The 17,030-nt window shown below is 38.0% G+C and overlaps 1 protein-coding gene across 1 annotated transcript; it reads right to left on the bottom strand.

Moving 5' to 3' along the window:
• Positions 1–10,657: 10,657 nt before the first annotated feature.
• Positions 10,658–13,402, bottom strand: LOC137810628 (uncharacterized). The gene is made up of 4 exons (XM_068612008.1): positions 12,469–13,402; positions 11,928–12,134; positions 11,760–11,851; positions 10,658–11,533 (listed from the first exon to the last, which is right to left on the bottom strand). The coding sequence occupies exons 1-4, from the start codon at positions 13,234–13,236 to the stop codon at positions 10,843–10,845; spliced, it is 1,758 nt and encodes a 585-aa protein (XP_068468109.1). The 5' UTR covers positions 13,237–13,402; the 3' UTR covers positions 10,658–10,842.
• Positions 13,403–17,030: the final 3,628 nt, after the last annotated feature.

The following is a 17,030-nucleotide window of genomic DNA, read 5'->3' as shown; positions in this document are numbered from 1 at the left end:
AAGCTGAAAGGCGTCTCCATGGTGAAAGATTGGGGCGTGGTGTGGTATGCCCATACGATCCTTGGCACCTCCTCCGCCCACGCTCCTTTGGCCTTTTCCAGCCTTCTCTTTAGCCCTCTCAGCAAAACTCTATTTGCTGACTCTACTTGCTCGTTAGTCTGGGGGTGTTCGACTGATGCAAACACTTGCTTGATGCCTAACTTTGCACACAGGTTTCTCAACTGCTGGCTGGCGAACTGGGTTCCATTGTCGGATATCAGCTGCCTAGGTACGCCAAAGCGGCATACAATGTTCTTCCAAACAAAGTGTTGCACCTTGTGCGCAGTGATCTGGGCCACGGGCTCTGCCTCTATCCACTTGGTGAAGTACTCAATGGCAACGATCAAGTACTTCATCTGCCTTATCGCCAATGGGAATGGACCTAGGATGTCAATTCCCCACGTATGGAAAGGCCACGGGCTGTATATGGATCGCAACTCTTCTAGCGGCGCCTTGTGCCAGTCAGCATGTTTTTGACATTGCTTGCAACGCTGGGCGTGTCGCACGCAATCTTCCTTTACTGTTGGCCAATAGAAACCTGCGCGTACCACCTTAGAGGCTAAGGACCTTCCCCCTACGTGGCTCCCACAAATGCCTTCGTGGAGCTCCGCCATTATTCTGGTACACTCGTCGCCACTTACACACGTTAAGATAGGGTGAGTGAACCCGTGCCTGAACAACACTCCGTCCACCAGAGTGTATCTTGCGGCATTTCTCTTAACCTTCTTACCCTCTTCAGGCTCCGCTGGGAGAGCCCCATCCGCCAGATACCGCCTGTATGGCGTCATCCAGGTGTCTCCCACGGCTAAAGCACATATCTGCGCATGCCTTCCTCCTTCGGGCGTGTCCGCGTATGTGCCAATGCGGGGTGTCTTCAGCGTATCTTGGGTTAAAGAACGATGACTCCTTGGCCTCCCTCTCGCTGTACAAATCTGGAGGACGTCCACCCTGTTATCCTCTATGAATTTCCTCAGAGCTTTTAGCGCCTCTTGGATTACTGTCCTGTGCCTACCCCCCTTGCCAGAGCTGGCCAGCTTGGCAAGCAGGTCAGCTCTGGCATTCTGCTCCCTTGGGACATGTACTAGCTCAAGAGCGCTAAATGCTCCTTTCAGCAGTTGGACGTATTTCAGATATGCCGCCATCTCGGGTCCTTTGCTTGGAACTCGCCTGATACCTGTCCCGTAATCAGCTGGGAGTCGCTTTTCACCAAAAGGTTCTGCGCGCCCATCTCCTTAGCCAGGAGCATACCCGCAACCAGAGCTTCGTACTCAGCCTGATTATTACTTGCCTTGAAGGCGAAGCGTAGATCTTGCTTGATCAGCACGCCATTGGGTCCCTCCAAGACTATTCCCGCACCACTTCCTTGCTGGTAGGGAGGAGCCATCAACCGAGAGCAACCACTGTGAGCTCGCCTCCACCTCTTGTTCACCTCCGGGCGAAAGTTCCGCCACAAAATTTGCGTACACCTGCCCTTTGATGGATCCTCTGGGCTCATACCGGATGTCAAATTCTGACAACTCCACCGCCCAGCGCACCATCCTCCCCGCTACGTCAGGTTTTTGCAATACCTTTCGTATAGGGAGGTTCGTCATCACCACCACTGTAAAGCTGTGGAAGTAATGGCGGAGCCTCCTGGCCGAAAATACCACGGCCAACGCTGCCTTCTCCAGCGCCTAGTATCTCGTCTCCGCGCCTTGTAAGGCCTTGCTCACAAAATATATGGGCTTTTGAATCTGGTCCTGCTCCTGGACCAGCACAGAGCTGATAGCTCGCTCTGTCACCGCGAAGTACAGCCGGAGGGGCACACCCGCTACCGGTTTGCAGAGGACCGGTGGCGTCGCCAGGTATTCTTTCAACTTGATGAAAGCCGCTTCGCATTCATCAGTCCATGCAAAACGACTATTTCTCTTGAGGCACTAGAAATATGGGTGCCCCTTCTCTCCTCCAGCAGAAACAAACCTTGAGAGCGCCACCATCCGCCCCGTCAGCTGCTGCACTTCCTTTACTGACGTCGGGCTTCGCATGGCGATGATTACTGCGCATTTGTCGGGGTTCGCCTCTATTCCCCTCTCCGTGAGCATGAAACCTAGAAACTTACCGGCCTCTACCCTGAAGACACACTTCTCGGGGTTTAGCTTGAGGCGGTACTTGGATATAGTGACGAACAACTCCTCCAGGTCCGCCACGTGCTGTGCCCTATCCTTCGACGCTACTACCATATCATCCACGTAGGCGTACACATTCCTTCCTAACATGGGCGCTAGGACCTTGTCCATCAGCCTTTGGTAGGTGGCGCCCGCGTTTTTTTAGCCCAAAAGGCATCACCTTGTAACAGTAACTGCTGGTCTCCGTCATGAACGCAATTTTACTCTCATCTCGCGGGTGCATTTTGATCTGGTTGTATCCCGAGAATGCATCCAAGAAGCTAAGTATATTGCAACCGGAGGCGCTGTCCACCAACGCGTCGATGCTGGGCAGTGGGTACGAGTCCTTCGGGCACGCTTTATTTAGGTCTGTGAAGTCCACGCACATCCTCCACTTCCCATTTTCCTTCTTCACCAGGACGACGTTGGCCAGCCATTCAAGGTATTGAATCTCCCTGATATGACCAGCACTCAGCAGCTTCTGCGTTTCTTCCCTTACCACCAGTTGCCTCTCTTCATTAAATTTTCTCCTTCTTTGGCGCACGGTGCGGACCGTGGCGTCCATGCTAAGGTGATGACATAGGAAATCAGGGTCGATGTTGGGCATATCCGAGGCAGACCATGCGAAAGCATTCAAGTGGCGTGAAATCACCCCTGCAACCTCCTCCTGCTCCTCTTGGCTCAGCAAACGCCCTAGCTTAAACCGTGTGATGAGCCACGTGGCACGTGATTAAGCGTGGCCCCAAAAGGTGTTACCTTCCCCGCTTCAGAGGGTGTCCAATCAGCCATTAAGGGCACCCCCATGGTTCAGAGAATGTCACGTCAATAGTTCGAGAAGTGTTAGGTCAGCAAAGAATGACACGTCACCAGGGTGACACGTGGATGGCGTGGGCGAGACCTTAGTCTTTGCGCTGAAGACAAGTCTTCAGCTTAAGACTGGGGGGCTTGTGTACCGTCCCGTATCCGGGCGTTGACAAAGTCAAGGTCAAAGTCAACGCCGGGGTCAAAGTCAACATAAGGCGCCGCCTAGGTGAGGAAACGCCAAGTGCAAGCATCGCCGAGGCAGGGCGTCGCTGAAAGGAAGCGTCGCCAAGAAGAAGGCGTCGCCAAGAAAGAAGGCGTCGCCAAGAGAAGGCGTCGCCAAGGTAGAAGGCGTCGCCAAGGCCAAGTGTCACAAAAGCAAGGCAATCACAGTGTCGCTCCCCGATACCCATGGGTAGGAAAGACCATGGAGGGAGCGACGCCGTGGTAAGGCCTCAAATCCCGATAATCCAGGGTAGTAATAAAGAGAAGAGAAAGGTGGCTTCAAGGCCATAGTAATAGCGCCAGTGTAGAGCAACCTGACTTGTGAAGTGCCCCTGCCGCCCCAGAGACGCCCTTGGGATAGATACGACTCATGAGGAGGGTCACGCCCAGGGTAGCCGGGTGCAGGGTATGAGAGGAAGGTAGATACGCTCTCAAAGTGAGTGACTAGATGTTTGGGGGCATGAGTTGACACCCAAAGAGTCACCCCTAGCGCAGATGCACTCCCAGGTAGGAGGACTCACACGAGGAGATACCCTCAGATGGGGTCACGGCGCTGTGAGGCCTTCCACGTGTACAGTAGCCAAGTCAGATTAGAAACGCCATTTTGTCAGGTACAAGGTAATTAAAGTTATTTAATACAGTTTCCATTTCGAGCGTTTAAGGTACTATAAATGCTCCCAAGCGGTTTAAACGTCTTAAATGCGCTACGTTTAATAATTAAATGCGCTTTAAGGCGCTTTGAATGCTGGAGTAGCTTAAATAGCGCTTTGAATGTTGGAAACGGGGTTGGAACTTTTGGCAGACTTTCCCAGAATACACTCTAGTTGCTTGCTCGAGCCTTGAGATTACGGACAAGGGACTAGAGAGAGAGAGGTTGTTTGCCAGAGGGAGAAAGATACACAGTACACAGTTTCATTAGACCACCTTCAGAGTGCCAGTCACGGTGCTCCGATACGGAGGTGCATAGTTTTGGTGTTTCTTGCTAGCTGACTTGAGCGTCGGAGTGCAAACGGCCGCTAGGGCGCCCTTTTGTCCTTCTTTGCAGGAATCCACAGGTAACCAGTGGGAAGGAGTCCCTAGCTGACGGGTGAGGTCGCGCACAAAGACGTCCCAGGTCAACCGGCTGGAACAGTACTTTTATTGCTTTGATTGTTTCTTGCTTTGGTTTACTTTCTGTTTTTGAATTTTTTTGCTTGATCCTTTGTGCATTTTCAATTTTAGATTTGAGTTTATGCTTGTATTTTCATTCTATACAAGTTCCTTTACACAATTTCCATTATGTCTTTGCTAGTTCATCATACTGTTTTTCATTCCTAAATAGGATACTCTGTTTTCTTACAAACGTGCTACTGTTTTCAATTTACTGCAATTAATTGGCTCACTGGAAATTTGTGAAAATTTGGATTTACATTCTTCAAAGTGTTACAAAATCATAGAAAAAAGAATTACTCAAAAATTCCAAGTACACAAAAAATGATAAATAAAATACGGAAAGTGTACAATACTGCCGAAAAGAATACGGTAATTGGGCAGCAATTTTGAAAAATTTATTTCTCTCAATTGGCTTACTGTTTTTACCTCATTCCAGTGCCATTATTGAGTTAAGACATTGAAGTTTCTGTGGTTAATTTTTCACATTCCAGTTCGCTTTCAATCATTCCATTTAAATCTGTAAACATAGCACAGTTTGCATTTAAATTTTTTTTTCCAGTAGCTGTTTTCTGTTTCCTTCAATCTACTCTAGCACTTTTCTTTAGGACTCTTTTGGTGTGCCTTCTTTATTCATTGAGTTCCTTATTTTCTTGCTTGTCTTTCATTCATATTCTTTCTAGTTTGTCATACATTGCTTTCTGTTTTTGGTTTAGCTTTTCTTGTTTATACCTTTTCTTGCTTGTCTTTTTTGTTCTTCTAAAAGTTGTGTGGAGACTTGTTCTTAAGTAAGTTGGTTTGCTGTGACATTATTTCATTTGAAGCTCCTCCATTCCACAAGAAAGGCTTGGTTGAGGACAGCATACTTTCTTGGAGTGGCTTGAGTACTTTCTTGGGCATTTTCCAGCAACCTATATCTCACTTTTATTTGTCTAACAAGTTTCTTTCACTGTTTGTTTTCTGTTTTTTGTATTTTTTTATCATGGCTCATTTTTCTAGTGGAGAGTCCTCCAAACCGTGCTCACCCCAAAAGGCAGCCCTTTTTGAAGACTTAAAGAATGCCAAGCAATCCAATGCTCACTATCTTGATGTGATAAGGCAAATGGAGGCAAGGCTCCAAAGTTTGGAGTTAAGCCGTGAAGAAATACATCAAAACCGTGAGAGAAGACCTCATCCTCCTCTTCAACATTCTTCAAGGCACTCTCATTCTTCTCATGGTTATTATGAAGACAATGCACGACCAAGACATCATCACCATGAAGAGAGGCGCCAACATGTGGCTGGCCCTTGTTCTCCTAATGTAAAACTTCCTAGTTTTAGTGGTGAAAGTGATCCCAATGTATACTTAGGATGGGAGGCTAAGGTTGACCAAATTTTTGATGTAAATGGGGTTAGGGATGAGCATAGGGTCAGATTAGCTTTAGAATTTTTGGACTATGCCATGCAATGGTGGCATCAATATCTCATGGACATTGACCTACACAAGAGGCCGCCCGTGGTCTCTTGGAACGATTTGAAAGCATGTTTACGCGCTAGATTCGTACCCCCACACTTTAGGAAAGACCTTATGTTGAAACTCCAACGGTTTCATCAAGGCACGCTAAGTGTGGATGATTACTTTAAACAACTAGACACGCTTTTAATTCGAGTTAATATGGATGAGAGTGAGGAAGCTAAGATAGCTAGGTTTGTGAGTGCCCTTCGAAGGGACATTCAAGATGTGGTAGAGTTACAAGAATATTCTTCTTTGGAAAATGTGGTGCACCTTGCTAGTAAAATTGAAAATCAACTTGCAAGGAAAAATGCTTTCAAAAATTATTCTAAGGATAACTCCTACCACTCTTCTTGGAAAAACAAAAATAACTTTTTTTCAAATATCCCTTCTAAGGACTCTACTTTCAAACCTAGAGAGTTTAAGCCTTCCACTTCCAATTCTAGGCCTAAATCACCACCTAAATCATCTAGTAAGAAGTGTTTTAAATGCTTAAGCTATGGACATATTGCTTCTAATTGCCCTTCTAAACGAGCTATGTATATGCATGATGGGGTAGATGGTAGTGAGCATAAATCTTGTTATTGCATTCTCATCAGGAACTGCCACTTGAGGTGAATTACTCTCAAGATAAGACTCAAGAACAATTTAGAAGACAAAGCTCACTAATCACTCAAGCAAAGTTTCTTTTCTTTTCAATATTCAAGTGCCTAATACATGAGGCAAGACACTCTATTTGTAGGAGAGAGTGTCTTGGAGAACATGATAGAGGGGTAGGAGTGTCATTTGTGAGAAACCTTCTAGAAGGTAGGTCAAAAAAACCCTAAACCTATAAGCACTTGTCATGAAATGTGGGCTTGACACAAGCCCAATTTATGCTAAGTACACCCTTCATTTATGCTAAGTAAACCCTACTCTACCTCATTCTTCTATTTGGACCCCCAAAGTGAGTCCAATTTATTTTCATAAACTTGTCTTTTAAAAAGACCAGAAGAAAGAACATTTGATGCTCTGACCTATGTCTACTTCTTCTTCTGCTGAGGTCCTTCTGAAGTTTGGTGGGGTCTTGTCTTGGATGTTGAGATGACTGACTTAATTGTGAAGTGTTTGTTTGTACTTGGTTATCTCCTTGTCTAATTGGGTTGTATCAGGGCTCATAATCCATCTTTTGCATTACAATGATACACTTTATCCTCTTCCCTAAAGATTATCCCATTTCCTAAGCTTACTACACTAATTACATGTTTGTATCATGTGTGGTACATAAGTAAGTTTTCCTATCAATCTATAGTATTGAGTTTTTTCTACAAGAGAACTCTCTTATGTTCCAATGTTATGATTGTGTTTAATAGAAAACTCCTAAAGTTATACATACCCACTTATATATTTATTTAAGGAGATCAAGTACTTACTTTTCTTTTGGAGATGAAAAATCCCCTTTTTGGAAGAAGCAAACTTTATTCCAAAGAAATACTTGAGTTTTCTCAAGTGTTGCATTTCAAATTGGATTGCCAACTAGTCCTTTTAAGCCAAAATTTTCATAGTCTCTTGCAATAATAACATTCACTTATATCACCAGTGTAATGAGTTTACTTCAAACAAAGCGTGTCATGAATAAAGTATTATCTCTTTGCTTCACAAATCTTTCAAATCATGTTCTTGTTGATTACTTAAAACCTTATTTAAGAGATATACTTTGTTCCTTTAATTGTAAGTTTCAAAACCTAGATGAACCTCCACACATATCTCTTCTAAAACTCCATAAAAAACATTATTCACATCCGATTACGTAAGTATAAACCAAAATGAACTCATAAAACAAAACATAACTCATATTGTATTCATATTTTTTATTGATGTTAATGTCTCCTCATAATTAAATCATAAGTTTGAGTGTATCTCGTTTTCAACCAATCTGACATTTGTGAAAATAGGAAAATCACAAGAAGGGAAAGTTGAATTGTAATTTGATTAATTTCTAAAAAGAAAATTTGTCACAAGCATAGTTTTACTATTAGTCTTTAGACGAAACATTCGGTTAAGATATCATATGGCCAGTGTTTCATCTGATAAGCTTATACATGTGCAAGTTAAGTTGTGCAACTTTGTAGTAGTAGACTAACATGATGAAGTATATTTTTATAAAAGTTTGTCAACATGTTACGTCTAATGGACTTCAAACGATGCAACCCCAACAAACAATTACATGTTTGATCAGATAAAGATATTTTAAAAACTTATATGAAAGCTGAATTCTATTGATTACGATAGTAGTAAAACATTGTGTCTATCGTAATCAATAGAATTTTGTTTTCATATCAAGAGATCTGATTGTGGTTCTTGTGTTTGACCAATCACTAATTTAAAAACTTAGTATTAAAAAACTTTTAATAAATACGTTATTAGAACATACTTTCACAATAACTTTCCTTCTTAGGTTAGTTTATTCAATAATAACATATAATACAAAAGGGATAAGAGAGAAGAAAAGTATGCACAACTATTTATACTAGTTTGTCTGCCGCGAAAAACTACATACAGTTATTGACCAACAAGTCAATTTCAACTATGCAGACTACTATTGTGAAGTACACTCAAGTATTTATGGTCACTCTTGGCTATAGTCCTGAGTATTATTGACACAAGTCACTCCTGGCTTAATTTGGTATTCTTTAGGCTCTTAGCCACTATTGACTAACTCCTTGAGTAATCTTTGCTCAAGCCACTCCTGGCTAACATCGAGTGTTCTTTACTCAAGTTACTCTTGGCTAACATTGAACATTCTTTACTTAAGCCATTATCGACTGACGTTGAATATTCTTTACATTTGAACACTCTTGACTAACCAAGTATTCTTTTGGATTGTAGTCAGTCCTAGTTGACCTTGTCAAGGAATATTCTTTACTCAAGCCATTATTGGATGAATGAGCATTATTGTATCCTTTAGCCACTATTGGCTAACATAAGAAAGATTGAATGTTTGAATGATCATTTGATCATTGTGTATGAATACTAGGGAGGCTTGCGTCTAACGATGAGTACAATGTTTAAGCTTTCTCTCCTAGTTCTCCTAGGTGGTTTAATAACTCACTTGTGTCTATCGAGCTTGAATATAGTTGTTGCATTTAATGTAGTTCATCTTTACCAACATCCATAATAACTAATAATGCTTAACTTTGTAGGAAACTTCTTAGCTCATACTTGTTTATTATAGCGTTAATATCATTTATTCTCTTACTGACTTAAGCCTTAAGCACCAAAGGGTTATTGGTATGGGTATTAATTCAATACTCGAATGACATTTTTCAAGATTCATTTTCAAGGAGTCCAAAGCTTAGAGAAAATATCCTTCCTATAAATGAATACCAATGCATGATTTCATTCACATGATGTTTGATGTAATGGATGTGAAAGTAGAAGGTGGAATCTCATCCTTATTTGCCTTTGTAGAGATTTGGCAATGTTGATAACAACCATAACTGTTGAGAATTTAGGAAAACAATGTTGTACTTATCCTAACTACAACGTGTGTTTTTCTGTGATATAATTTTTCGTATTTTGTTGAATATATATATATATAATTTTTGTTTGTGTATGAACATAAACACAATAATGTTGAAAAAGTGGTGGAAAACAACTTTTTTCAATCATTGATGAAAGGATTTAATAGTGAAACAAAGGAAAAACATCTTTACTCTTCAAATTTGATTAAAAATTAGTTAATGTGATTAATGTTAGAAGAAACTATATTGACACATTTTCTTAAGAAGTAGTACTTTTAAACGTATTTGAAATAAGATGAAACCAACTTACAATGAATGTAATGAAATGACCTATTAAGCCATTATTTAGATGTTATAATTAGAATATAGTTTTACATTATGTAGTGAATTAATCTGAAATAGAACTATTTCTTTTTTAGGTTTCATGACGTACTTATTCATTATTTGCTTACCAAAGGATGGATTTTTATTTTGCAAGATAATTTATTCAAATATTTTATAAAATCTTTCTCTCAAACTTCATAGAAAAGTAGAATTGAAAGTATTAAACCAATAAAGTTTCAAAATGTCAAAGATAAGAGATGTTTTATTTCCATTATCAAAATATTTATCTAAAAATAAAAAACTGAAGTCACATGTTAGCAACTTATAAAATTGAAAATTTGAATTTTATTTGAAATAAAAATTTTGTTTGACATTTTATTTACGATAGTAAATTTTTTAAGGGGTATATATATGTCGCTATATATAATTTAAGAGGCATGATTTTATAATTTAAAGAAACTATAAAGAAAATGGTTTTATAGCTATTGAAATACAATATAGAATCTAAGTGTCATGATAAACATAGAATTCCTAAAAAATGACGTTTTAATGAAACACGTTATTGATGATACCAAACATTAAAGATTCTTTTCTTATTGAATAGTTTTTTATATTAGTAGATCAATTTATCTCTTTTAAGAATTTATTTGAACAATTTGTATGATATGAAAACATTTACTGGTTTTTATTTGAATCCAAAAAATTTAAACCTTTAAGTGAAATGAATTAAAGAAAAGTCCTGGTTTTTTCTAAAATTTGGTGTCTTGATTTATTTTCAAAATTAAAAGTACTAAAAGATATTTTAAAAGAAGTTAACTCATCAATATAAATATTACACACTATATAAAATAAATTTTGTTGTTCAAAAATCTAGAAAATTAATATCTAATTTTCTAAATTTTTTATCTTAGGCTTCAAATTAATTCCCAATCACTATGGATTTTTGTGTGCTTTTGAAGTTGAGAGAAAGGCAACGAAAATAATAAAGAATTGCAACATCATCTATATATGTATACAATAATAACGAAAATAATAAAGAATTGCAAACATTTGTCAACCTAAGTGGCACGTGACAATATAATTGATTTCTAAAGAAAGACTCACAGTAACTGCTATTCCACACACATACACACATGTAACCAGCAATTTTTCACCCTTTTGAATGTCAAGGATTTTTCATCTTTATTCTCAACTTTCGAGCAACTTGTGCTGCTTTAGGATGACTTGGCCTCTTGTTGCTATGGTACTGTTCTACCTCCACCCAATTCATAACTTTCAGTATGAGAGACTGAGGAACTTTCCTCACATCTGATGCATCTTTGGTTTTCTTCAAACCCGTTTCCAAGGCCTTCTCAATGAACTCCATAAACCAATTTCCAGCTTCTGTTTCAATCTGTTTTCCCAGTTTGATTGTGTTGCTTAAGTTGCATGATCCCCCTGGTTTCTTATTCTCATCATTTTCAATAATAGGTTCCAGAGGCATCTTTGTGAACGGGGTAGAACCTTTCTTCTCCAAAATCTCCTTTTGGTTAGTACTGGATCTCAGGGGCCTCCCCGTGTTTGCCTTTTGCTCGTGCTTTTCAGGAATGACTGCCATTGATTTGTACAGAGTACCCCTTCTTTTGGACAAGTTTGATTCACTGTTCCCAGAATGGTCGTAGTTCTCCACTACTTCATGCAAAACCTGCGGTTCTTGCTTCTCAGGTTTCTGAGACAACTCTGAAGCTGAAGTAGCAGCTTGTATGGACACCATTTCATTAACTGCTTGCACAATCTCGTTATGGAATTCCAAAAACCGTTCAAAACAAGCCGCAGGAGCATCACTTCGAGCTGACTTGCACAAATTTGAGAACATCCTGAAAGAAAACAAAACAAACAAGACATTCTGCATCAGTATGCAAAGCACAATTAAAATAGAATGGAGGGAAGAGCTACTACTATTAGCTTTTTGTCTTCAAAAGATAAACAATCTCTCTTTTTTATCCTTTGTTATGGAAACCTTTCAAGTTGTCTTTATTTCTCTAAATGCATTGACTGACTCGTGCAGTCTTTAAACATAATTTATTCAAGAAAGAAGTATACTTGAGGGACCGAACTACTGTCTCAGTAGCTGAAGCATCTCTTAAAGCTTGAAGGGCAATCTTCTGAGCCACTTCTCTCTGTTGCACAGCTTCCTGCCAAGCAAAATGCAAGTTCTATTCAACCATTGAACCAAAAGGGCAAAAAGCCAAACAGAATTGATGATTCTACCTTCCCCAGCGAGCTAAGCTTTCCAGGTAAATTCACAGGGAGGCTAAGGTTGTTGCAATTATCAAAAGCTGAATTAGTAGTAGACTGAGATTGGGGTTGAAAAGTGAAATTTGAGTCCAGATTGTGATTTTGACAATTGGCATCCCCAGAGGAAGCCCCCACTCTTGCATTCTTCAACCGCGGTGGCGGAGTCCCACTTTTCTTCTCCTGCACGTGAAATTCACCACTTTCAGTCACACAAGCCTACCACTACTAACAAAAATTGCATAATTTCAACTTACATGTACATTCCATAAAGACAATATTGTTTGAATAAGACAATATACTAAGTGAGACTAATTTAGTAAAATTGTTTTTAAAAGTAAAATACTATTGTTGTTCATGATGTGTGAGAAGAAACCTTAAACTGTAATAATAGTACACCATGTGACCCAGAAAGTATATCAGATACAGAAATGTGTGATAGAATAAAGAATGTATGATTGTTGTAAAAGCGAGCATTCATGTGAACAATGAAAGAGGAAAAGAAAAATGTACCTACAGCTGACTTGAAGGGGCTAGCAGCAGGGATTCTATGTTCTCGTTCAGAAACACTCTTGCTTCTACTAAACTTGCCATTGGAAGAGAGAAGCACGCAGCTTTTCCTCATCAATGCAGGACTTTCCCCTTTCACATCACTCATCTTGGCAAGAAGCCCTCCACCAACAGAGCACCTAACAGCAGAAACCGGAGTGCCCTCTCTCCCAACCTTCCCTCTAACCAAAGGTGACGACATTGCCACATGTTGAAAACCCCCATTCCTCGCTTTCACAGGGGTACATTGGTCAAAGTCCAAATTCACCGGCTTGAACACCATAGGCGAAGAAACCGAAACCCCATCACCACCACCACCATTATTTCCCCAAGACCCTCTTCTGGGAACAGAGCTGGGCTTTTGGGCCCTCAGGCCCAATAAGGGCTCGGGCGTGCCCACGAGAGGGTGTCTTCCGGGGAGGGGCTTGGCACCGCGGAGAACGGGAACCGGCGAGCCCGGTTCCAAGCAATCGACGTAGATGAATTGGCCCAGCTGCATCTTGTTGCTGAGAACGACGTCGTTTTGGTCGGAGGGAAGACTGGCGTAGATAGAGTGAGAGGAATCGGAGACCTTGATGTAGAAGCCCTGTTTGGGGATCAAATTCTTCTCGTCGAGATCGGCGGGGACGATGTCGGTGACCTGCAAGAGCGAGCTCCGGTGCTCGCTCGTCGGTTTCACGCCAGTGTTCAGGCCGTTCAGGAGCTTCAACACGATTCCTGGAGCGAGTGTTGCCATAACAGTGATGTGATGAACGATGATGAAAATTGCTGGAATTAGAATCTTTTGAGGTTGGGGAAAGGGATGAAGAAAAGAATGAAGAAAGGAAGAGAGTGGTGGTGTTCTTGGTTGGGTTCTTCACTGTGTTTTTTTTTTCGTGAGACAAGTGGCCGTTGATAACGGTAACTAGGGATATGTCTCGCTCGCTTTTCGAAATTCGGAAATTTTCGGAACGTTGGGATAACGGTCGTATTTTTTGCCATAACAAATGAAAATAATAATGCAACTTGACAAAAAATAAGACCTTTTTCTTGAAATTGTTTTTTAGGGTTGAATTTTTTTATCTTATATGAATATCAAAATATTTTTTTATTTAAATATAATATATAAAGTTAAGATATGTAGAAAGTACTTTAATAATCTGTTGATGAGTGCCCTACTAAAAATGTTCTAAGAAAACTAAAATAATAAATAAAGGGAGGGATATTTAACATACATGATTTTTCTCTATCTTTATTTTTTATGAAACATATAAAATAATAAATTAAAATTAAAAATATATTGCATAATGTATAAGTTGAGTTGAATTCATGATTTCCAATACTAAAATCCAATACCCGATCCAATAAATACTAAAATCCAGTACTCAATCTAATATATAAATGAGTTTGGTTAGGTTGATTTAGTTTTAATTTAAATATATCTAAATAAGAGTAATTGAATTGAGTGTCACGGATTAAGTTATCTACACACATGAATATCCATACTTTTCCTTTTTATCAAGGCAAAGTTATTGTGGTGATAAATTAACGTTCATTCAAAAAATAACTTAGGAGAAAATAAATATATTTTTAGTATATTTTTAATGTATAGGGAAGAGATGTGTGAAGATTTGAGAAAGTAAATTTTGGGAAGAAAATGTAAAGAAGAAAAAAAAAAGGTTATTTTGAGTAATATACCTAGGGTGAATTTGTTAGAAAAATTTATCAGTTATGTGATGTTTGTAAGAAAATTTTATTTATTTTTAAAAAAAAATTAAGATGTAAGTTTACATATTTATTATTGTTTTTAAAAATATTTAAATAATAAAATATGATGTATTTTTATATAGTATTAAATTAATTAAAATTTTATAAATTATTTTCAATATCGATAAATAATTGTTTTTTAAAAGAATATGTCGAAGTATGAAAAATTTTCATAAAAATAATTTTTTTCATGATAAAATGAATTATAATATTATTTTTAAATAATTCATAATAATCAACTATCTCATAAAAAATTAGTCTAATCATTATTAATTTTTTATTTCTCTAGATTGTACTAAAGTGCTTGGTTTATACTTAAAACACTTTTTTTTTTCTTTTTTTAAACATGTTTATTACTTGTTATAATCTGTCTTTATTTGCCTATTATCTGTTTGACGAGTATTTCCATCCAAACAATAGTTGTTTATTGTTTATGTTTGATGAACACAAAGGGTGAGAAAAGTGTACTATGTTGATACTGGTATTGACATTGGATCCACTGTAATTGTTCTGAAATTTGATCAAAGTTGTCCTTCAAGGCATAATTATTTGTCTCGATCAAACAGGAAGAGATTGCTGGAAATCTTGAAAACCCTAGCCAACTATTGTGCTAAATGAAGATGTGTTTGATGAAGAAAATATTTTTGAAGAGATATAAATGTGATGTTGTCATATATTATGTCATATTGTCTTAATAGCTAAGATAGAGTAGTCTAAGTTTGTTTAGTATCTCGATCTAACTTTGTATCTTAAGCCATGAGAGTGAACCTAAGCACAAATGTTTCTAAAAGAATTTAAAAACTGTTTTAACATTGTGACAAATTTTAGAATCTATTAAAATCTTTTAAACACAAGTTTTATTTTTTGGTTTATACTCTATACTGGTTTTTCAATTGGTTTTTTGATCAAAGAATTGATTTTAAACTTTTCTGAACTAAAACAGTTTTGTTTCCAAAGTTAGTTTTGTACCCACATTCTGTTTTCAATTTCTTAAAAGTTAGTTTTGTTTCCACCAAATGTACTTTTAAAAAAAAATCAGTTTTCTTAACTTTTAATTAGTTGTTTTTTAACAATTTTTTTAAAATGTCTTGGCAAAACTGTTATGCTTTGAATCCTATAAAATGATGGTTGGTTTACAGTGTAAACCATCCTTTGAATACATATTTTCTTACTGTTTTCAAAGAGTTTTTGACAGGTTCTTAAGAGAGTTCAATTTTGAAAGGTTTTTCTGAAAGTTCTTGTGTTGTCACCAATGTTGTCAAGATCGCAATCTAAATTGTCGATCTTCCGATCTTACGATCTTTTAAGAAGAAAACGAGTCGGATCGTGGGGTGGATCAGAATCTGTCTGAATCAGAACGATCTAGCCAATGTAGTCAAACTCGTAACTCGTACGAGGATTGGGAAGGAGCTAAAAGATCGTAACTTGACTCGTAAGAGTTAGTCGCATATGAAAAATAATATTCAATACATAACACAGCTGAAAACAATTTCATAAATAATAAATTGTTCATACAGAAAATAACTAACTAATACAATTAAACTATCCAAGGAAATCCTTTATATTAATTGAAGGATAATCATCATCCTCTTGTACAAGATTTTTATTTTCATTAATATTATCTATGCCATGACCTTCATCATCCTCAGTAATTGGAGGAACCTCTAAATCATCCATAGGTTCAACTTCTCCAACTTCAACCAAATCATCCATAGGTTCAATATCATTTGATTCATTATCTTCCACAGTCCATTCATCATTAGAGGCAAGATCATGAATGTTGTAGTTTTTTGTGTTCCTAACATCATTCTTCTTCATCAATCTTGAATTAGCCATGCCAAAGACTACATCATTCATGGTCTTATGGTGTAAACGATTTTTTTTTTGTGTGGACCTAAATAATTATAAAATTGATTATAACATCATAAATTTATCCCCTCATAAATTCTAATTATAAAATGAACTCGTAAATTTAAATGCTTATCCTTTCAAATGCACTCTAATTACGCTCACACCTGGATGAACTTCAATTCAAACTCAATACTCTAACTGCAAATCTTTGTAGTTCTGGATGTGCATAACCATATGATTCCCCGCCATTGTGCTGGAGTTTTCATTTTGAGTGCACGTTGAGTTATTTCATTACAAAAAATCCATATTTTCTCTTGAAACTTTCAATTTGGGCATCAATATTAGTTATCTCGTCAATGTCTCCTCCCATCCTTTCTAAACAATCATACATTCCCCGTTTCACCTCATACTCACCTTTAAATTCCGGATGATAATGAAATATGAGATTAAGATAATAGGCTACAACATGTAATGGTCTATGCAATTGGTTATCCAATCTTTGATCAATGATTTCCCAAGGGAGGGGGGGGGGGTAACTAAGCAAGATAAAAGTAAATAAATAAATCTAGAAAACAAAGTTTATATTTCTAAAAAAGATTAGAAATGAAATAAAAGTGAAAGATAATTAGTTATTTACCTTTTACAAACTCCATTGAAGAAACTTTGTATCTTCTCTTTAGCAAGGTCCATCTCTTCATAAATAAATCTCATGGCTGGTTTTTATCTAAATCCACCATGCGCAACACCTTAATTAGAGGAAGAACATCCCTCAGACAATTCAAAATATTTGTCTAGAATCCCTTATCTAATACCAAATTTTCAACAAGCCTTTCATCTCTAGTCTTTACAAACTGACTAAATTGCCACTCCTTAGATGTAAACATCCTAATAAGTGATCTTTTATTCTCATTTAAACATCCCAAAGTTAAATAA

The sequence above is a fragment of the Phaseolus vulgaris genome, chromosome 2 (assembly GCF_000499845.2).
Source record: "Phaseolus vulgaris cultivar G19833 chromosome 2, P. vulgaris v2.0, whole genome shotgun sequence".
NCBI classification, from domain to species: domain Eukaryota; kingdom Viridiplantae; phylum Streptophyta; class Magnoliopsida; order Fabales; family Fabaceae; genus Phaseolus; species Phaseolus vulgaris.
Note: the sequence above shows the minus strand (reverse complement) of the source record. Positions and strands in the feature narration are given on the sequence as shown.

Excerpts from the sequence above, each read along its gene's own strand:
- LOC137810628 (XM_068612008.1), bottom strand. The coding sequence starts at position 13,236 with ATGGCAACACTCGCTCCAGGAATCGTGTTGAAGCTCCTGAACGGCCTG. Across the intron at positions 11,852-11,927 it reads AGCTTAGCTCGCTGGGGAAG|GAAGCTGTGCAACAGAGAGA; the intron begins GTAGAATCATCA and ends TTTGCTTGGCAG. Across the intron at positions 11,534-11,759 it reads ACAGTAGTTCGGTCCCTCAA|GATGTTCTCAAATTTGTGCA; the intron begins GTATACTTCTTT and ends GTTTTCTTTCAG.